Raw genomic sequence first — 22,939 nt, 5'->3', positions numbered from 1 at the left:
GATTTTTCTCCTAGAAAGCTTTGTATTTGTTGAATTGTTGTGAAACTTAATTACACTTTATAAGTACTAAGGAGCATGAGATTAAAAGAGTTCTATGACAAATCCTTTTGTGTAGCGAAATAACCCAGCAGGGAGACTGCAGTAAAATTCCAATGTATCTCTTTAGTATATTTTCATTCTTATAGGTAAGCATTTACATTTGACTGGTTCTGCCTCCAGTCTGCTCTGATAAGAACCCCTTGACCCTACATTAATAGTTATTATTTAAAAAAAAAAAGTTGGGACATTTACAGAATTCTTGGATGCAGAAATAGAGGAAGAGATGAAAAACATGACCAACTTAAGCTGACTCTGGGAGCAGACTTCCTGGATGGAACCTCCTGGTTGGTCGTTCTTTCCTCAGAAATAAAATTTTTCTTCAGTCTTAAATTTTTCACTTTTATTTTGTTATGTTTCCCAAAATTTCTTCGATTCATTTGATTTATAAAGGATTTTTATTTAAAGAAAAGGAAAAAAATATATTTTTGTATATATTATATCTCTTGAATATAAATTTTTTTTGTGTATGTATGTATATATATATATACATATATATATATAAAATAAAATTTGTATGCGTAGGAGGCTGTCATTAACACCTTATAGTGAATTAGTTTCCTCACATTGCTTTTGTGCTGGCCTGTAGTTGAGATCAACTAGTTTCAGAGAATTAAAATGTTTATTGGGAGGAGAAAGGAAAGAGCAGTAATTTTAGTGATGGAATACCGTGTGGAGGCAAACACCTATTCAGGGACTTCGGGGAGGCAGCATGAGGCCCTGAGGCTACAGTGGAAGCAGAGAACAGCATGGGCTTGGCAGAGTGCACAGGACAGGGAAAAGGGCCCTCTACCTACTTGTTAAAAGTTTACTTAGGTCCAGCCCTGTACAGAAAAGGAAAATAAAAATTCTCTTCCTTTTTCTTTTGCTTCCTCATTCCTCCTGTATCAGGTAGTCCTCAACTCCTCGGGCCCATGACTCAGGCTGATTGTTGATGAATATAATAAATAGCCTTTTGTGTGCTTATCTGGAACCAGTTGTCATTTATAACATTTTTCCTATAGGAAAATATAATACCTATCACATAAGCACATAATGCACATTTCTTCGAGTTATGAGTAAAAGACTGCCTGGATGGATGAGAAGTGGGGAATCCATACAGTCTCCAAACAAGCAATTTAAAAATTAATTTTTGTGCCACAACCATTAATGAGTCAGGGAATGTCTGTATTATACTGGCACAAAGTGAAGCACAGCTGCAGTGAGGTAGATGTCCTAGCGGAGCTTTGAATATCCATCTTTGTTCATGACTTTGCAACCACCACCATAATACCAGTTGAAGCATAAATCACTGTATTTTGATTGTTCAAGTCTGATTTTTCTGCACTGGCTTTTTCTACCCATTCTTTCAAACTTATTTTGCTAGTTTTTTTTTTATTATTCTTTATCTTTCCATTTCTTGATTGCTTGTCTCATCTGACTCCCATGAAGCCTCTGAAGTTCTATATAATCAGCACATTTTCTAGGCGAATTCCTTTACATATTTTAATTGCAAATTGTGTGGGGGAATTCTCTCTCAAAAACTAGAAGATTTCTTTGTGGGAATTGTTTTGTAGGCAGCTGTAATTATCAGTGGCTTTGTTCTGTGTACATTCCATTTGTATCTTAGCACGAAGGAATAGGCATTGTTAGCCGGATAGCTAGATTCAGTTTTCTCCATCTAGTGAGTAGGAAAGAAATAAAATCCTAGTGAAACAATTTATGAAGAAAGAATTTTTTTTCCAGGAAACTATCTTTTAATATTTTGACCCTTTCAGCTTCTATTTAAATTTCTTTTTTCTCATTTTTCTTCCTATTTTGTTTTTCATGTATCATGTACTCTGTACAAATAGACTTTATTTATTTACAATATATGAGTAGTTCAGATTCAGCATGTTCCCTAACCTCAGCAATTCGAATTTGAAGAGACATTTTAAAATAGGTTTTTGACAAACACATGATGCTGCAGTTTTCGTACTTGGCTTTGTTGAACCTTCTCCCAACCAACTTCTTCAAGGACTCTCAAAGTTTAGTTATTAATTTAATCAGCCCTTTCTTTGTTGTTGATAGCAGAAATGTTATTCACGTATGGGAATCTGACTATTTCAGACTATCCAGAAGCTGAAACCAACAAGTCTTTGTTTGTATCTAGTAAATACTAGCAAGGAACCGGGAACTGGACTGTTCTCAGCGTAGCCAGGCAATGACTAATTGTAGTGTCATTGAAACTGCTGTGTCAGGCTCTTTTGCCCTAAAACATTATTTTTTCCTGAGAAACCCTATACACCTTTATCTAAGAAGGAAGATATTTTTGCCAGGTGTGGGGAAAATTATACATGCCTATAATCTCAGCTACTCACGAGGCTGAAGCTAGAGGATCCCTTGAGCCTAGGAGTTTAAGACCAGCTTGGGCAACATAGCAAGTCCTTACCTCAAAAAAAAAAAAAGAAAAGAAAAAATTGATAACTCAAAAGGAAGATGTACTTTTTTTTTCCTTAATTTCAGAATATTGCAGGGGTACAAACGTTTTGGTTATATGAATTATTTTTGTACAGTTTGAGTTAAAGTTATAAGTGTGCCCATCCCCGAGATAGTGTGCACTGTACCTGTTAGGTGTGAATTTACCTGCCCTGCTTCCCCCTCCCAGCTGTGTGGTTTCCATTGAGTTTTACTTCCATATGTGCCCATGAAAGTTGAACAATTAGTTCTAATTTAATGGTGAGTGCATGTGGTGTTTGTTTTCCCATTCTTGTTATACTTCACTTAGAAGAGTGGTCTCCAGTTCTATCCATGTTGTTACAAAAGGTGTTAGTTCACCTTTTTTATGGCTGAGTGGTACTCCATGGTATACCTATGCCACATTTTATTAATCCACTCATGTATTGATGGGCACTTGGGTTGATACCATATCTTTGTGATTGTGAATTGTACTGCAGTAAACATTTGAGTCCAGGTATCATTTTGATAAAATGACTTTTCTTTCTTTGGGTAAATCTCTAACAGTGAGATTGGTGGATCAAATAGCAGGTCTACTTTTAGTTCTTTGAGGTATCTCTATACTACTTTCCATAGAGGTTATACTTGTTTGCAGTGCCACCAGCAGTGTGTAAGTGTTCAAAAGGAAGGTATTTTTAATGGGAATTCCTGCTCTTTTTTTTTTGTTGTTTTTTCATTTTCTTTGGTAATCCTTTTGAAAGTCAGTAGATATAAATTCTCTTCCTGAGGTTATCGCTAAGCAAGATGGGATCTGAACCACTTAGCTACCTCTTTCCTCAATTGCTTCAGCTTATAAAGGAGATAGAACAAACATTGAGGAAAAGCCTTCGATGCACTTCCAAAGGATTAGAGGAAAACATAGAGTATTCTCTTAGTAATAGATTATATTTTAGTAATAAATTTTAAACAGACTTCAGAATAATATATGAATCATATTTTATTGAGCATCTGTTGTGCACTTAACTACTCACTGTCATTCAGAAGAACTCACTATCATTCATATGATATGATGCCATTAGACTGACAATCTAATTGGAAAATAAGACGAACACATGTAAGACCAAAAGAAAAAATATAAAACGTAGTATATAGTTTTTTCATATGAAGAAATACTATAACAAAAATAATTTTGAAACAAAAATCACTTCTATTTCCTCCCAATCTAGCACAGTATCTTTTTTATTTATTCAATATTACTTTCTAATTTCTTTATAATTTTGTAAAGCCTTTATCATGAATAGAAGGAATAGTTAGGATTGATTTGATTTATTTTGTCAATTTTATTTACTTTGTTATTTTTGACCACCTACTATATACCAGGCAAAGTACTACGGTATATTAGGAAGTGGCTGAAAATAAGATTTAACCAATAAAATAGGAATAGACCTGGCATCCCAGTTCTAATTGTGCAATTTCTTGTAATTCATTGGCCATTATGTTAGTCCTATAGATACTGTAGTTACCACCATCACCAGTGGAATGAATCAACCCTTGTTTTTAAAGCTTCTCTCTTAACAGTTAAATCCCAGATTACCCTAAAGTGCTTTTGTGGTGGTGGTGGGGGTTGTTTATATGCTCTTTTTTTTTTTACTTATTTATTTATGTTATTTATTTATTTATTTTTTTACTTTTTTTTTTATCCTTATTTCAGCATATTGTGGGAGTGCAAAAGTTTAGGTTACGCATATTTCCCTTGCCTCCCCCACCCCCGTTAATATGCTCTTAAAGGCTAAAATCTTTGTGTTTTCTTAGGAATACCATTAGTTTGCAGTTCATTTATAGGTATTCAGTAAATAGTTACCCATAACAAATCACAGGGAAAGAAAGTTCATTCAAGCAACATCTTGTTAACTATATAAACCAGAAAGCTATTGAATTAGCTGCTTTGAAGTAATAAATTCCGTGAAGTAAAGTTGTTATTAGTTCTGGTAGCTACTTTATCTCAAACTGATCTTGAATAGAAAAATCCTGGTTTCACAGTATAGCTTTCCTGTGCCCCTGGTGCTAAAGTGATAAGATTATAAAACTAAAAAGGCATTTATCTCCTTTAAATATTGACTTTCTATTAATTTTTTAAGACTGGATGCTACATTCTTTTGCCTTCTGGGTACACAGATACCAAATAAAAACCTAACTCCCTTGTTACTGGGTTTCTTTTGGTTTTTTAGGTTTTTTGGGGATTTTCTTTACCAATACTAAAGCAATTTATTGTGCTCTGCTCTTAAAATCTACTAGGGGGCGAACTACAGTGTGTGTGTCTGTGTATGCAAAGTACCTTACAATTTATAAAGTGCTTTTACATGCTATCTCATTTATTTCTCATAATAACTTTTGATGTAGACAGTTATTATCTTCCTTTCATAGATGATACTATACCTTATAGGCCAGTCTTCCCAAAGTATAATATTAAAAATTATTTATGTGTATACAAGGTATTAATTTGATCTTATAATTATTTAATCATAGAATTATTTTATCATGGAATTATTTTATAATTATTTTTATAATTATTTTATCATTATATTTTATAAAATATAATTATTTTATCATGGAATTATTTTAATAATTAGAAAAATATTAATATATAAATATGTCTATAATATAAATATATTAATATATAATAGCAAACTTATTTTACTGGTATTGCTTAGCACAAGGACTTAGCTAACTAAAAAAGGTTGTTTTAAAAGATAACAAGTAAGTGTATCAGAAATAAAGGTGGGTATGACAAACTAATGAAAGTGATACACAAATAAAATGTACCTACTATAGTGGAAATAGAGATAGACTTTTAAGTACTAAGTTAAGACATATTTACATGTTTCTTGATCCAGTGGAGAAAATGGCTATATGGAAGGAATTTCTAGAAGTTCATTCATTCACAATTGCTTGTGTGTGTATCTATATATATATAAACTACGCACATCCATCCTTAGGCATGAAGCCATTTTTATTGATACATACCTATAATCTGTTTATAAATCTACTAAACCAGAGTTTTCTTCAAACCTTTAAGAAATACCCTCATATTACTTTTTGCACATGTAAGTTTTAAAGTCTCTCCCGACCCATCTCTGATAACCTTTTAGTCTCTGTAACCAAATTTTTTATCGAGTCCTTGTAACTCTCAAGAGCATCAAAATACCCCTTCTTTTGAAATATTTGTTTGGAGTTTAGCTGAGTTCTATTCCAGAATGACATAAAGAAAGATTCATAAAGCTCTACATGGGAGAGAAAATTTCCTTCAATTATGAAATTATGGAATATTGGTCCTAAAATACGAATCCATCCATTTTAATTATAAAGTTTATATTAAGTTTTGTTATATCTCTCTCTGTCAGGTGGGACAGCAGGACAGAGAAAAAAAAAATATTATGTATTTCCACCACTGTTTGTGGAGAACGCACTGGTGTTCAGGAGCCTAATATAAACTATAATATCCAGTGCCAGTTTCAAAACATATATATATAGTAGTGGCTGACTCTCACCTCTCTGTAGCACGCTGAAGTTTCCAGACAGCTTTCACATACATTATCTTATTCAATGGTTGGATAGGTGGTGGTGATGGTGATGGTATCTCTATTCAGTAGATTAGGAAAATAGTATTAGGAGATTAAGTGATTTAACTACTAAGTGGTAGAATTGCTACTCAAGACCAGAATTCTTTTTTTTTTTTTTTTTTTTTGGGGGGACCGAGTCTCGCTCTGTTGCCTGGGCTAGAGTGCCGTGGCATCAGCCTAGCTCACAGCAACCTCAAACTCCTGGGCACAAGTGATCCTACTGCCTCAGCCTCCCGCATAGCTGGGGCTACAGGCTTATGTCATCGCACCTGGCTAATTTTTCTATTTTTAGTAGAGACGAGGTCTCGCTCTTACTGAAGCTGGTCTCTAATTCCTGGCCTCAAGCAATCCTCCCACCTCAACCTCCCAGAGTGCTAGGATTACACGCGTGAGCCATCACGCCTGGCCAAGGCCAGAATTCTTAACACTCTGTATATCTATACTGGAAAAGGACAATTTATCTAGCTATCCTAACATGGGTAGGCTATCTAGTATCCATTGTTTTGATCCTGTATTCATCAAGAAACTTTCTAGTCTAAAATATAGACTCGTGAGTGGTCTTCACCCATCAAGAAGTCAGTGTTCTGTAAAGGTAACAATATCACTTGTTCTTCTCTTTCTGTAAGTAGGTAATATGAAAACTAAATATTTGACATTCAGATATATAAATAGGCACCTTGTGGGTTTGTTTCGCATTAATCAGCTTTTTGGTTTCAGATTGTCTCTGGTTTAAACTAGACATTTCCTCACCTGACCAGTCAACCATCAAGTTAGGCTTTCTTTCTTTCTATCGTCATCTTAATTTCGGTAGATAATTTGGTACCTACCAGCATTTGGACCAGTGGGCAAATTAACAATTTTAAGGCTGTTACTTTCTTTAGAGGGAGAAAAAGGATGGTTCTTGGATATGATACATACAAATTTAAATTCAGAATAGTCTGTGCCTATACAAATATGTATTCTCTTTCCCCACCCCTGGCTTTGGCACTGATAAAATATTACTTAAAGCAGAGAACAATTATTAGAGAACTAAGGGATCACAGTTATGTCTTCCAAGAATAGCTCTCTTTGTGAAACATATCAAGTGGTGAGCTGTTGTAGGAAATGCTAATAACTATTTCTGATGCAGGTTCAGTCACCTGTGGACTCCGCCACAATGTCCCCAGTAGAGAGGACAGCAGCCTGGGTTCTGAACAATGGGCAATATGAAGAGGATGTAGAAGAAACAGAACAAAATCAAGATGAAGCCAAGCATGCTGAGAAGGTAGGACCCAGTCTGTCTTTATTGACTTATTGTTCCCAGAAGTAGGAGGCCATTAAATAGGTTATCTAGCCAAGAACATGATGTCCTTCCAGTCCCCATCTTCACCTCTACTCTTATGTTAACCATCATGTACACATCTATGTAAAATGGGTCAGTGGTGTATGTGTGTCAACATATGTGGAAAATGTCCATCTTGCTGGGGAGGTGGGCAGTTAGCTATAATTTTTTTATAGATGCCTTAATCTAAAGGATACTCTGCTAATCATTTCTAGTCATTTCAGGTAAATATTTAGTGTTTTTGTAAAATGGTTGTTAGTCTTCAACCAAGGACAAAATTACCATAGGATGAGACTTCTTTTCTGTATTTTGATAACAATTTGGTTTTCTTTTGTTTTGTTTTTTGGGAGGATTTGCCTTTTATGGATAAAGAATGTCTAGCTCTAGCTCTATCTATAATTTTTTTTTTTTTTTTTTTGGAGACAGAGTCTCATTCTGTTGCCCAGGCTAGAGTGCTATGGCATCAGCCTAGCTCACAGCAACCTCAAACTCCTGGGCTTAAGCAATCCTCCTGCCTCAGCCTCCCAAGTAGCTGGGACTATAGGCACATGCCACCATGCCCAGCTAATTTTTTCTATATATTTTTAGTTGTCCAGCTAATTTCTTTCTATTTTTAGTAGAGACAGGGTCTCGCTCTTGCTCAGGCTGGTCTGGAACTCCTGACCTCAAGTGATCCTCCCACCTCAGCCTCCCAAAGTGCTAGGATTACAGGTGTGAGCCACCGAACACGGCCATCTATCTATAATGCTTAAGAGGGCATTATCTATTGTTTGGGTTGTTTTCTTTAGAAACATTGATGTGGGGAAAAAAAAAAAAAAGAATCATCAAACAACTTTGACAGCATGTATAGCTTTATCACATTTGATTGACAGCCAGACAATTAGCTTCTTCTTACTTGTCACCATGATCCTACACTATGCTTATTAATGCAATCCAGTCTACCTCTTGAAAACTCATAAAAACTCTCATCTTTGATCTTCTAGATTAACAAGCATAATTTAGGACCATGATATTATGTAAGCAATAGCTAGTTGTCTGGTTGTCAATTAAATGGGATAATTTTATGTGAAAATAAATTGCATTTTACAAAGCACCATATAGATTTATCATTAATTATTAATGAATATAAATAAGTAGACCATTCATAAGAAAGCTTAGGCTTTTCACCTAACCTAGAGAATTTAACATTCCAATGTCCTCACACCTGAACCACAGAAACTTCATACAAGGAAAGACCATATAACTAATTGGATCACTGAATTTATGTAAAACTTCTTAGGGAGAACACAAACATGTATGTTCCAGCAAGTAGCTACTTGGGCAGATGAACCATAACATGAAAATGGGCTAAGAGGCAACATTAATAAGCCCTAGAGACAAGTAGGCCTTTGTTTGGTACTTGAGACCTGAATATTTTACACTTTGATAGGGAGAAAACAACCATAACCTCTGCCATAAAATTGTATTTATTGATTTAGTGGCTTAACATTATAGAAATGTTGCCTTTTCTGTAAGGGGCTGATTCTAGCAGAGAGAAGGAACCGTGGTCTGATGAGCCAGGTTATGCCAGAGAGCCTGCAGTGCAGGTGACAGTGCAGAAAGCTTTTGCTCTTTTGACTTATTTTAAGTGATATGTCAGGCTTTTAAGTGCTTTTTTTCTCTTCCCATTTGATACCATCACAGATTGGATGTGGCTTGCAGTAGTCATAGCTTAATGTAGAGAAAGATAAATAAATATATAGGATTTGGAATGCCAGGTTAAGATACCAAGTAGGGCAAGGCTCCGTTAACATTTATGCCAGTTGATAACTTTAAAGAACATTGGCAACAGCATAGGGAATGGCAGTTCAGACAGCATCTAGCTACATTGCTCAGGGTTTCCTTTGTAGAAAAGTAAATCACTAATTTCTAAAACCAGTGTAACTCTGTGTTTTCTCTCCTTGTCTCCTCTAAGTATGAACAAGAAATTGCCAAACTGAAGGAGCGCCTGAGAGTGTCCGGCCGGCGGCTGGAGGAGTACGAGCGCCGGCTGCTGGTGCAAGAGCAGCAGGTGCAGAAGCTGCTGCTGGAGTACAAGGCCAGGCTGGAGGACAGCGAGGAGCGGCTGCGCAGGCAGCAGGAGGAGAAAGACAGCCAGATGAAAAGCATAATCAGCAGGTGAGAGGATCATCTGGTGGCAGATACAGGCTTGTTAGGGGTACAAAGAGGTGCAGAGATGATCCAAAGAATCTTGAAGGAATGACAGCAAAGGCTGCTTCCAACCTTGTATATACTCTGTGGCACTCAGTACAAATGTGATAACTGACAATATCTCTTAAAATATCCTAAATATAATACATATGGCACTTCCTATGAAGATAACCGTAGTCTGTTTTTCTTTAACCATAACAATTAGAAAAAATAAAAACTTAGGGACTCACTTGAGAAGTCTTAGAGAAAGGGTTTTAAAAATATAAGTATCCAATGCCCAAGACGAACTTAATCTTTCAAAACAAGTCCTGAAACACAGAAAGGAGTTTTATTGGATATCTGTAAGGCCAGAGGACCAAGAGAGTGCCATAGATGCCAAGGGAGGGGTCAGTTTTACCAAACATTCACTGTGGGCCAGGCACTTTTCTGAGCACTTTACAAATAATAATTTGTTTAATCTTTATCACAACCTCTACACAGGCATTATTAGGATTCTCATTTTACAAATAAAGAAACAGGCAAGAAATTCATTAAATCACTTGCCCAAGGTCACATAGTTGGTAGTGCACCAGGATTGGACCCAGGCATTCGGACTCCAGACTCCATGCTCAGAACCACGATCCCTCAGTATTGCCTGATGCTGTGGGCAGGGCAAGTAAATGGAGGACAGAAAAGTTCATTGTTTTACTAGTGTGGAGGTAATTGGCAATCTTCCCGAGAGCTGTCTTAGTAGAGGTGCAGAGTTAAACATCAGTGAGTTAAGATGTGAACGGTGGGTGAGAAAGAAACTAGACCTACTATGTATATAGTACTGTTTGAGGAAACTTAGCTGTTCAAGGGAAGAGAAAGATAGGACAGTGATTCTAGAGTAATTTGAGATTAAGAGAGTGTTGTTTGGTTTTTGTTGATTGGTTTGGTATTTTAAGATGAAGTAAGTTGTGCTGACGGAGGGATCTTATAGAGGAGGAGGAGGAAATGATTTTTTTTTTTTTTTTTTTGAGACAGAGTCTCACTTTGTTGCCCGGGCTAGAGTGAGTGCTGTGGCGTCAGCCTAGCTCACAGCAACCTCAAACTCCTGGGCTCAAGCAATCCTCCTGCCTCAGCCTCCCGAGTAGCTGGGACTATAGGCATGCGCCACCATGCCCGGCTAATTTTTTCTATATATATTTTTAGTTGTCCAGATAATTTTTATTTCTATTTTTAGTAGAGGCGAGGTCTTGCTCAGGCTGATCTCGAACTCCTGACCTCGAGCGATCCACCCTCCTCGGCCTCCCAGAGGGCTAGGATTACAGTCTTGAGCCACCATGCCCAGCTGGAAATGATTATTTTAATACTGTTCCAAAGGAAATGAAAATGCCCAGGACCCAGGCACAGGTAGAAAAATTAGCCTTGTATTAATACGTCTTCCAAGGTGGAAGAGAAGAAGAAAGAGAAGACAGTTGCAGGTCTATTATTAGGAAGAAGTGGAAATAATAGAATGATGATAAGTTTTGAGTTTCTTGTTTTCTACCGTAGCTAGCCTTGTCTTTGAAGATGTTGACATCTCCTTCCTGCCACATTCTAGGCTAATGGCTGTAGAAGAGGAATTGAAAAAGGATCATGCTGAGATGCAAGCAGTTATTGATGCAAAGCAGAAAATAATTGATGCACAGGTAAGCAGGCTCTGAATCTAGCAGAAGGCACTTATTTATGGTAACTATTATTTGCTGACTTCCCACAGTGCAAACACCAAGTCAGGTATGGGAAAATGAGTCATTAAAAAGTTCTTGGCATTACCTTTTGAAGATTAAATGAGTTATGTGACCTCCATTACTTTTTCTTTCTTTCACTGGTGACAAATCTGTTTACCCAGCAAAGTATTAGCGTGCTAGGTGCAACTGATTACCAAATCTCAGCCTAGTGCATGATGGGTTTGCTTCTTTCCTTATGGAAAGGAGGACATTCTCTATGGGGTAACTGTGAAAAGTGCACTGCATGTGTCTGGCTTGTGACCTCCTCTGACCATTGCTTGGCTGGGCTGTTCACGATCCTGTCAATCAGTCATGTCCACTGCCATCAACTTCTGGCCTCAGACAGCACTGGAACTGCAGGGAAAACACAAGAGTGTGAGAAGGTACCTTTCCTTACTACTTTTTTGGTTCAGGGTTTGGCATTGCTGCTTGGAATGTGCTTGGCTGCACCTCTTTGTTGGTGCTATGCTTAGAGAGCCTCTTTTGATAACACTTTAAAAAAAAGAAAAGGTTGATGAAATCACAGTCTAGGCCTCTGCCCACTGTAGCTTACACCTGTGACACCAGTGGAATGCTGACTGCCAAGAGCACTTCACAGGGACACGTCAATGATCAGAGCAAGATCCAGGGTCAGGAAATGTTTCTAAAACTCCTTTTCATTTTATCAATGCAAAATATGGTTGTATTTCTTTAAGTGAAACAAATAACAAAAAGCAAGTACTGCTTTCATACTGACTGACCTATGTGTCGCCTCCCTAAAGACCACGCAGCCAGGTTTGCATTTTTCGACTTTAAATACCATATCACATCCCCAAGCTGTGAAATAAAAATGAGAACAAGGGCTTTATGCACAGATGCTCTACTCCCTGCTCTACGTATCAGCTGGTAGTCAGTGCATGTTAGAGCCACCAGGATTCTTAAACATACACTTAACAGTCTAGTTTCCTTACAGAGTCACTGTGGGGATGGAGTTTATTTTTCAGAGGACTTGGGAGTGAGGCTGAAAGCACAGTCATGGACGGAATGTTTCACGGTCCTCTGACTCCTTCACACACAGTAGACTTGGAAGTCAGGTGTAAGTTGCGATGCTTTCTCATCAGCATAGCTCCCCAAGGTATTTGGACTCTTAAACTAGATAGTTTTTGGATATTTAGACCTGCTGAGAATAAGAAGAAAGGTCTACTGTAATTATCTTACTTTTTAGACTATCTTTTTAGACAATCTTTCTAGTTGTCCCCAACGCGGGTGAGGGGAGGGTAGTGGAGACAAGGCTGTCTCACAATACATACTATAAAAATTCATCCCAGAGGCTTAAGAGAAACATCTTGGGTAAAGAATGCAATTGAATCAGGAAAACTAGTATTCACTTTTGGAATTTCAATATAACAATATAAAGCAGGGGGAGTTCTATTAATAACCATACCAGGAGAGATCGTAGTACAATGAGATAAAGCAGACCTTTTTAATAATCTCAGCTGGTCTAAAACTTTCAGTCTAAAGCAGAGGAGGCTCGGGTGTGCCACAGTTGTGGCTCTGTATGTGTCGGCTGACAGGACGGCCTCAGCATTAGCTCCTGAAGGTTCCTACCCCACTCCCAATTTTGACATGAGCCCAAGGTGACTGAGTATGAAGCAGAAGTCATAGGCAGGGAGGGAATCTGATTCATCAGGGCTCAAAAGCTCTGGAAAATAAGGACATTCTCTCACTTAACCAGGAGGGGCTCATGTGCAGGGATGGGAGAAATATTATTCTCAAAGCATCAGTGTCAGACTTGTGGTCTGGCTATACTGGTTAAAATTTTGGGTCCATACTTCAAGGCAGTGGTTTTCAAATGGTTTGGTTCCCTGGACTATTTTGATGGACCAAGGCACCTTCCATAGATTGATAGCAAGCTTCTCCCAGTGACCATTCAACAAGGACCACTCTCAACTAATGAATCAAATCATGCTGGGGTTGGTTAAATATTAATAAATTATCCTACTTGAGACCCACTATGGATCCCAAAAGAATACTTGGAGAATCCACTAGACCATATTTTGAAAACCACTGTACCATGCACAGTATGAATTATAAACACTATAATATAATATAATATAATATAATATAATATAATATAATATAATATAATATATAAACACTATAAACACATTATAAAGATAGATTTTTAAAAATTATAGTGTTCTTAAAAGGAAGGTTTCTCAATTTCAGCTGTTGGCTTACTGATACATTAAGATCTTTATAACAAAAGATTTTGAACATCCTTTGGCATCCTTTGTAATGTATGACTTTTTATATCAGATCCTTTCTTTTGTAAGGATAAATCTTAACCTCTTAAGTGATTGATGAAGCAGAGCAGCCCTTCTGGCATCATTTAATAGAATGAAGACATGTTTGGGGGTGAAAGCTTCCCAGAGAGGTAACCCACACTTTTACATCCCTGACATGTGCCTTGGTGCCACTGGTAATAAAAAATATTTCTGAAATGAATACAGTCACTTTACTTATACTAGAGTTGAACCCAGCACTTCCCAAAACGCTAACACCCAGGTGCCCAGTGAACTGGTTTTCAGCTCTCTCAGCAGCCCTGTGCTCCCACAGGAAAAGCTTGTCCCTGAATTCAACCTCTCCCTCTCCTTGAGTCATTTCATGCTACAAGGCACAGGCCTGCGTCAGCCACTTTCCAGCTAGAACTGCAGAAGGATGAGCACTCCATTGGTGAGTGGCAAAATCACCTATCCTGGACCTTGTAGGCTGGACATGGGAATCCTAATGATGGTGCTAAGGAACCATTTCCTAAAAATCAGACCAGGGAATGTGCCGCCTTTCCCCTCAAGCATGAGAAGACACTGTGGCTCCCAGGATCTCTCCACATGACTCAGATGGAGAACTGAGAAGGGCTTCCTCCTATGAGAAGCAAAGCAGCTGCCTAGTTACTGTTGCAAGTGATATCTCCACTGTGTTAAATTACAGGTCATAAATGGAGATGAGATTGTTCAAACAGGCAAGTAAACCCTGTCTGTTCTCTAGCTGAGCAGTCCCCAGCCCTGGTCCAGTGCACTGGCCTCCTACACATTCCAGCTCCTGCAACTCCCCACGTTGAAATCCTTCCAGTCAGGCCTGAACTAGATTGTTTTGCCTTCCAATCCAGGCAGATCCAAAATGTCAGAGCATGTTTTGCCAACTGAACTTGACTTTAAAAAGCCCCTGTTTGATTTTTTTTTCTTTTACTTTTTGTTTTATTTTGAGAGGTTGGCAGTGGGGGGAAATTACAAAGGGAGTTTCTCCACATGGAAACTTTCAGTGCTTAGTAAGGGGGTTGCATGGCTTCAGTTGTTACTTTTGTAGGCAATAGGCATTTACAATCATTCTTAGCCTTCTTTTTTGTCCCCTTCAGAATCAAGTAGTTTTTTGTGAATAACTGATTTTTTTTTTATGAACCCTGGAGAATCTGCTTTTCTTAGTGTTGGAGCCTTATAATTTATCCAATTTAGAAATATCTTTTCTTCTTTAATTATTCAAGAAATTGTCAGTTATTCTGTTTAGAGATCATTCCTACCATGGGGGGAAACATCATGTTTGGCTCCTACCTCTTGTTTTCTGGTAACCACTGGCCAGTCCTTACCTATTAGATTTTAAAAGATCTATACTTGTTATCCCAGTAAACTCCACTGGCTACAATTTTTTAAAATAATGTAAATATATACAATTATTATTATTATTAAAAAGCCTTGCAGGTCCTTCTTTGAGCTTTGCCTATCTTTAAAATGAGTTACCTTCCCAAAATTAAAAGCATCTTATACTAGATTAGTGGTTATTTAATAATGCTGCTTTTGTATATCTTACCAAACGAGCTCTCTATCAGGGAAAGGAGAATTGTTTTTTAAGTGATACTAACAAGCATGAGCAAGGGTTTTTTTCATACTTTTCAAACTATGACCAGCAGCACTGCTGCCATATAGATCCTGCCCTGACCCCAAAAGTAAGCAATTACAGGGAAGCATTACTTGATGCCATGGTTATATATGGTTTTACCTCGATTGTCCCCCAGGGCAGTGGCCTTCACTCTGCATGTTTCCAGCAGCGGAGCAGTGCTACTTGGTGGCCCTGTGTAGCTGCTGCGTTAATGGCAAGGAGTGGCACCCCACCCTCGGCCCTCCTTCCTTCCTCTGAACCTTACCGTGACTAAGCTTTACCATGCTTTTCCCTGGGTAAATTCAGAACTCCTAGGGTAGGAAAAGCTTTTGGCTTTGGAGTTGTTCCACATGTGCTATTTTCTTTTTAATTTCATGGGCGTAGGTAAAGACTATCCTTCTCTGCATTAACTTGTTTTCTGAAAAATATGCATTTCATGCTGGAAAGATTCTGGAATGATTTACCTAGCTGCTGGAGCTAAGATGAGACTGATAATGTTTTGATGCAATGATTTTTTTTTTAATTAGATGGTCCTTTCCTTTAGATTTCCTTTTTCTCTCTCTCTCTTTTCTTCCCCTTAGTTTTTTGTTTGTTTGTTTTATTTTTGTTTTTTGTTATTTTGGGTTTTTTTTTTTTGGTGTGTGTATTCAACAACCCTTGGTTCCCAAATATTGGTTCTAAAGCATTTTTTTACAGAGACTCAAATGTAAAATGAAAACAATCTCCTTGTGGGCGGCTTTCCTGGAGTAACTCTGAGCTGGAATGGATCTAGGAGCCTGTGTTCTCTGTTCGTTCTCATGTGTTATGTTTACGGCAACCCCTTTCGGCCACATCTCCCTCCCCATATTCAAATAACTCCTTGGTCTGAGCTTTTTGGCTGCTTTCACCCCCTCTTGCTGTTGCATCCTCACCTTGTCGGTGACTCTAAACTGCCACCATGTATTGTTTTAATTTTGAGCACAATGTGAATTCTTTGCCAATGTGACTGATAATGCCCTCTTTGGGGGCCAAGAACCCACAGATCACACGCACTTCTCCTCTGTGAAATGAAACCTCTGGTGCTTCTTTCTTTGCCACCTAATTTCCATGTTTCAATTTTGACCAACAACACTTAGTAAGGCAGCTTGACACCTCTGTTGCATAGTCTGAAGTAACACGTGGTGTCATTTTTACATGATGGCCTAATGTCCCAAGAGATTATTCATAACAAGTCCTGCTATGCTGAAAAGAAAAAAGAGAGAAAATAAATGGAGACCCACTGGGCTCAGGCCAAGCTAAAGCTGGCCCATGTGCAGAAAGAGGCAGAGATGTTCCATTGGTCTGGGAAGCACCGTGCATACTGCTGTTGGGAAGCATTGGATTAGTCATTCGGGAAAGAAAGAGCAGTACGTCCTGCATGTCATCTGAATAAAGCCATGATTGGTGTGTTGTAGGAAAAACGGATCGCGTCCCTGGATTCAGCCAACACCAGACTGATGAGTGCGCTGACCCAGGTGAAGGAGCGGTACAGCATGCAGGTCCGCAACGGCCTCTCCCCCACCAACCCCACCAAGCTGTCCATCACAGAGAATGGTGAATTCAAAAACAGCAGCTGCTGACAGGCTTTGTGACTAGACAGACTGTGGAAGGAGACAGAAGGAAATTGACCCACTCTCCTGTTCCCAGCCCTTTACCCAGCCCCTCCAGGTTCACAGAACATCGCTCCTTCACAGTGGCAGTGCGGCGAGAGACCCCTGGACGGAGAAAGGAACCTTGTCTTTCAGGGCATAAGGTGCCGACTCCAAGTCGATGCTTTCCCTCCTCATCTCTGTGTACATAGGGAGCTTAGTTCTGGGCCATGTACAGAAAATACCACTGTAATGTACCAAAAGGAAGTTAATAATGTAGATTACCTTTTTGACTATTACTATTTTTATTATTATTTTCCTCTTGTTGAAAGCACTGCAGTTGTTAGAGGAGGAAAAGTAGGAACTACGTATGAGTGAGAAATGAGCCTGTGGGTTCACTAGGCAGAGACCAGCGTCTATCCAGTAGAAGCACGTGAAGTGCAATAGGACATGGTCAGGATGAAGTTTTCAGGGATTCATCTACCAGTTTAAAGACCCTACTCTGGCCCCCTTGTCCTTTAGGAAAACATGCAAATACCAAGGTCCATACAAAACAATAATTTATCCCGCTGATCAACCAAGACTGGTTCTGGTCAGACAGCTAATCCAATTTGGGAACTCCCTGTTTCAGAGGAGACACATAAAAGTTGTTGCATCAAAACTAGACTTTCAGGAGTGATTTCTATTGAACTCCTGTCAATATGTTAATTTCCTCTATCCATAGCAGATGGGAATTTTCTGTTTTAGATAGGGGGCATTTTTAAAAATCCCAATTGTAATAAAGGATGTTTGTTTTCCTCTTTTAGAGTTTACAAAACTATAAATATTTGTGTCTCTACTTGCCATCTTCATCTTCACACATCCACTACTCTTCCTCCCGTGGTGGGAGCAGTCATCACTAACAGGGTTTACTCTCCCCTGGAGAGGTTATTCAAATGTGCTGTCCATAAGCCATCTGAAATAAACACCCTTTCTTGCACGCAGAAAAGGGCTAACCATACCATAGCAGGAATCTCTGAATATTCCTATTAAAATTTTTTTTCTATTAAGTTATAATTTTTGTTTAGAATAAAGATTTATCTGGTATACTAGCAAATCTATGGGCAGGGTAATTTTATCTCCATCTTTAACTTTTAAATTGCTTCTTCCTTTTATCCCCTCAGTAAAATTTGGAAAGGAAATCCAAATCTGACATCACTCTCTTAAAAGTATTGATTATTTGTTAAAAAGAAAAGAAAAAACAAAACTGAAAGTGTCACAACGGCACATTCCAATTGTTATTCCCATCTTCTTGGTAGATCTGGCAACAGTGACTTAGTTTCAACATTTGTCATCCATGCCTTTGTTATAGGACAGAAAAAAATCATGGACTCTGATTTATTTCCTTTTTTCCAGAGGTGTCAAATGTCATCTTAAATGTAACTTTGATTAGCAGAAGTATGGAATGTTATATGTTAAACAGACATTATAAATACAAATATATATACATATATATTCACACATATGTACATATAACTGCACAAATAGGAAAATGTCATGCCTTCTCTGTCATCAGATATAATATTAAAAGGATCTTGAATCTCTTTTAGCAAGATCTGAGAAGTTGTTTTATATTGAGAAAATAACAATGTTTCTCAATCAAGTTGATGTTTATTTTAAATTATAAACCTTAAGGAATTTTTTTTAAAAGGAAAAGAGGAGGAGAACAAAGACCTGAGGGAGCCGTATACATGGAGTGAGTGTTTCTGTGTAACAGAATCTTTATAAGGAAGCAAGTATAGTGCCCTCGTTGGAGTAAAGCCCAGACGGACACCAGGCCTTCCTTCACACCAGGTCCTAGGCTTGCGTTCCAACCTCTTAAGCTCTCCAACCTCACCTCTCTCAGGTGGATCTTTGTGTTGGACCTTACATTTCAGCAATCTCACCATGGCCTCATAACCCACAACCTTTTAAAACAGTTTCTTTCATAACAGTCCTAGTTTGTGCCAGACAGAGATCTAAAATAGGAGCTTCTCATTGTGTTTATTTGATCTGCAGACTTTGTGCCCAGCTGTTTTGACACTTGTGTCTCTTCTTGACCCTTGGTAGTTGTTTTACAAATTCTTACATCTTCCTTCCAAGCTGAGGCCATACTGTGGTCAGAATCATTTATTTTAATAGGAAGAAGGGGTTACCAATTCTGAAGTAATGCCCTTTGTTGAGGAAGGGAGGATGTAAACATAGATCTGTTCTTTTTCTGGCTATTCTCAAGTCTAGCCATGTTTAATTCATGCTTTGTAGAAGCCTTCCATTGTGCCACAGAAAACCTGGTAAAAGAACTGTCCATCTCAATGGCCTTAAGTATGTAACATGGGTGATGTCATGCATTGAGGTTTGGAAGTTCTCAAGTATTGATTATGGATTAGAGAGAGCTGATAAAATCACCTACATTGAGAGCTGAGAGGAGACCAAAAAAATCAAGCATGTTTTTGATGGATACAAAATATCTTGTTAGCATTGTGGGAGTTCCTTAGAGGGCTGTCTACATTGGAAGATTAAATGCCCAATGTATCCAGACAGATTATGTAGCCCTCTACTGTCAGGTTATCTTGAATGAAGGGAAAAGAGTAAAAATAATAATAAGAGGGTTAGAAGTAAGCTAAAAGTTGAGAGCTGTTGCCAGATGTTAGATTATCCTTTGAGTCTACTCCTATCCAAATGTTTTTTATTTCTTTAGAGAATGCTGCAATCTATTGAACTTATTCCAAATGATTTTTTTAAGTATGGAAGAAGGCAGCCCAGATGATAATTTTTATAGAGGCTTTAATTGGCTTCACTAAAGTCCAAATAGGTACATACCCTCTGTTTTGTGGGGAGGAGGTGCGTGTTTGAAGAGAGGCACGTGGCTGAAGATAGCCGTGTCTTGCGTTCCCTGTCACCCACAATAAATCACCACATTGTGGGGTGCAGGACAGACCAGGATTGAGTGGAATTTGGAATTCAGGTGAAGTGCTTATAAAGTGCTTGTCCAGCTGACAACCAGACTTGGCCCTTAGCAAGGACAATGTTGGTAGGAGTCAGGAAAAGAGCTTCACATACTCCCCTTTTGTATTACTGAAGCAATAAGCCATCTGAGCTGAAGCCGCAAAGAGTTACATTTCCATCAGGTCATCAGATTCCCCGAGTCTCTGCAATAAAAGCTATGTCAGAGGGGAGATTATAACTAGGTAACTATAACAAGCACTTGAGTACTACTGTGTTCTAAGCACTATCATCAAGGTGCTGTTTGAGTCTAGGGCAGTGTATTTATTGGTAAGGGAAATGTGATAAAATGAGGTAATCATGCTGCTGGAGCTTTTTGATTTTTTCACTTAGTGTCAAGTTGGTCAGAATTAGCTTTCTCTGACTGGTCTGCTTCCACCTTTCTCTGTGACGGTGTTGGACAGTGAAAGAAAAGGTTTTTGGCTACAACTGCTGTAAGCATGAACTGTATGCTCTTGAGAATGAGCTTAACTTCAGAAGTAGACCTTAGTCTAGCCGTGGCCTTCGTTTGTGGATCTGTGTGGTTCGCAGACCACTGGCTTTCACTCTGGCCTCAGAGCTACACCAGAGTGGGAGCAGAGTTCTCTTTTGGAAGTCCCAGAGCAAGACAGTTGTCATCAAGTGAGTTTGCGTTTTGTATTTGTTCTGTCTTCCATCTAGGTTTATTCTAGTTATTTCTAGTTGGGAGCTCCTAAGAAGGTTGGTCATGGGACTGAGTTTGAGGAAGGAACCCTCTTCAGGGTTTCCTCAGTCTCACCCGTCTGCTCCCTCTGACCCTGAGCCATGCCCACGCTGGACACCAGACTGGCCTGGTCACTGGGCCAAGAGCCCAGGCCACAGCCTCACTGCATTTCCAGCTGCGCCTTTGGAGGCCACCTGCTCCTATAGACCGTGAAAAGCCAAAAGGTCTTTCTTCTTCATTCCCTTCCGTTTTTCACACATAGTAGTGAAATCCCCTGCTTGCCCCAGCAATAAATAGTTGCCTTCCCAATCCTTACCTGGGGGCCAAGAATTTGGGATACTTTGTTTTTTATTAATATGTCAATTGAAAGGACTTATTTTACTAGTTTATTAAAAGTAGGAAATGTTGGGGTGTTGAATTTTTAAATAGAATTTCTTTTCATATTTGAATGATTATTAATTCTAGAAGCATTCTCATGTTGTCATGACCCAATTGTGAATTCTCTTGAGCTTAGGAAGGACAAAAGTGATGAGATTTGCATGAAATAGAATAAATATCTTATGAGGAGTAAAAGAACCTGAGGAATATACATGATCCAGAAGGGTACTAAGGCATAGCAATCTTCTTGGTAGCCCAGAGGTTCAAGGAAACAGGAAGATTTATATCCCTTTCCCGCTCTTACAATACACAGACAGAAACGCAATTTCTGTGGACAGCGCATGCACACCCACACAAAATACACAATTCCTAGGGCTTCCTTTTTCTAATGTTAATCCATTTTCTAAAGCAGGATTCCTAAACTTTTGAGTTTTTTAGGTTTTATGTTCTCATTTGTTAGATTTTATGACAGTCATTCCGTCCTCTTAAAAATGTACTATATGTGTTATATGTATATATAAGTTAAAGTGACTTGACATTGATTTGTTTTGACATTGTCTTAACCCTAGATATCACTATTGATACAATGGGGAGTCACAGAAAAAAAGGTGACTATCACTGATCTGAGAGTAAGATCCAGAAAGAAGTAGCTTTGGTTCCAGATCATTTAATCCTCAGGTGTTTGAGTAGCCAACCCAGCAAGACTTGGCAAATGCAGTGAACACCCAAGGAAAGGAGAACGGTCGTTTTTGCTCGTATTTCAGCATGCATTTTAATTTCCTACTCATTTGTTATTTTTCATTCAAATGCCCTCATTGTTCCCTAGGAATCTGTTTAGTTTGGGACTTAAAACCAGATTTATCTATTGCTGTAGAGAGATTTCCACAGAAGCTGTGTTTTAGAGGCCTCCACCATCTGTGTGGGGGGACAGATATTTATGTATAAATATGTTTATGTCATTTCCAAACTTCCAAGGGAAAAATTTCAATTCCCAGTTCATGAAAAGGTTAAATACAAATTGACTCAATGACCACTATCCTGCAGAAAAGTTAAATAGTAAATTAGGTTAAATTTTAACTGGTGCTTAGACATTTCCTAGTTATATTAAAATTAACTTAAGCAGACAGCAGCACATTAACCTGAATCACACCTGTGAGGAATTTACCTTCTAAATTTGATTTTGTTTTTCATCTCCAGGGCCTTAATAAGAATGTGTTAATACACATGACTATTTTACAATGATAGCTCTAAATAATTTATTTTTTATTTCAGAAAGAGAAATACACCTTAGAAAAACAAAACCCAAGATTTGATTTTTATTTTTAAAGCCATATTTTTGTGCTAGTAGCACTTAGATTATTCCATATCTGAGATCCATATCCACATTTCATTACCTGGGTTTGTTCTAAAGAAGATTTATTTTTGTTTTGTGAATAATTTTTGACGGTTCTTGTACATGTACAGATATAGATACATTTGAGGTCTTTTATTGATATTCCTACAAAGAATACAAATAAACTTTAACTTTAAATGTTTCAGACTGAAGTTCCTACTGTATCTGACATATCACTGTCTTCTAGCTTGCATCTGGGTGCGTAGGGTGCTTGGAGAAAAACGAGAAAGCAAATGTATGCAAAATCATTATTCTGAAGATGTATTTTAACTTCAAGAACAACGTGTCTTAGAATTTCCCAACTTCCAGGTAAAAAAGATTTAAATGTAGGACAAATAACCAGCATTAACATATGTTATATTGTGGTAACCCTCTAACTAACAGTGCTCTTCATTCTGGAGAATTTAAAATCTCTTTAATAGCTTGTGACTGGTAAAGAAAGTCTCCTCTGGTTTGTTTAGAAGTAGAACCCCACTTAGCTTCCTAGACCACTACTATCCTCTCTTAATTCCCCAGTTAGATTAATGGGGTTTTGTTTTCAGGATTTTTGTTGTTTGGTTCAGATTTTTTATTT

General features: G+C 38.1%; 1 protein-coding gene across 3 annotated transcripts in view; it reads left to right on the top strand.

Annotated features, from left to right (window-relative positions):
• Positions 1–22,503, top strand: part of RASAL2 (RAS protein activator like 2) — a 358,050-nt gene extending 335,547 nt beyond the window's left edge. For all 3 annotated transcript variants that reach the window (XM_045547280.1, XM_045547282.1, XM_045547283.1), the window contains 4 exons: positions 7,261–7,395; positions 9,407–9,609; positions 11,207–11,294; positions 16,718–22,503. In XM_045547280.1, coding sequence (XP_045403236.1) covers positions 7,261–7,395; positions 9,407–9,609; positions 11,207–11,294; positions 16,718–16,882 — 591 coding nt within the window. In that variant the 3' untranslated portion in view covers positions 16,883–22,503. The remainder of the gene's footprint in view (positions 1–7,260; positions 7,396–9,406; positions 9,610–11,206; positions 11,295–16,717) is intronic.
• The last annotated feature ends 436 nt before the right edge of the window (positions 22,504–22,939 follow it).

The sequence above is a fragment of the Lemur catta genome, chromosome 3 (genome assembly GCF_020740605.2).
Source record: "Lemur catta isolate mLemCat1 chromosome 3, mLemCat1.pri, whole genome shotgun sequence".
NCBI lineage: Eukaryota > Metazoa > Chordata > Mammalia > Primates > Lemuridae > Lemur > Lemur catta.
Note: the sequence above shows the minus strand (reverse complement) of the source record. Positions and strands in the feature narration are given on the sequence as shown.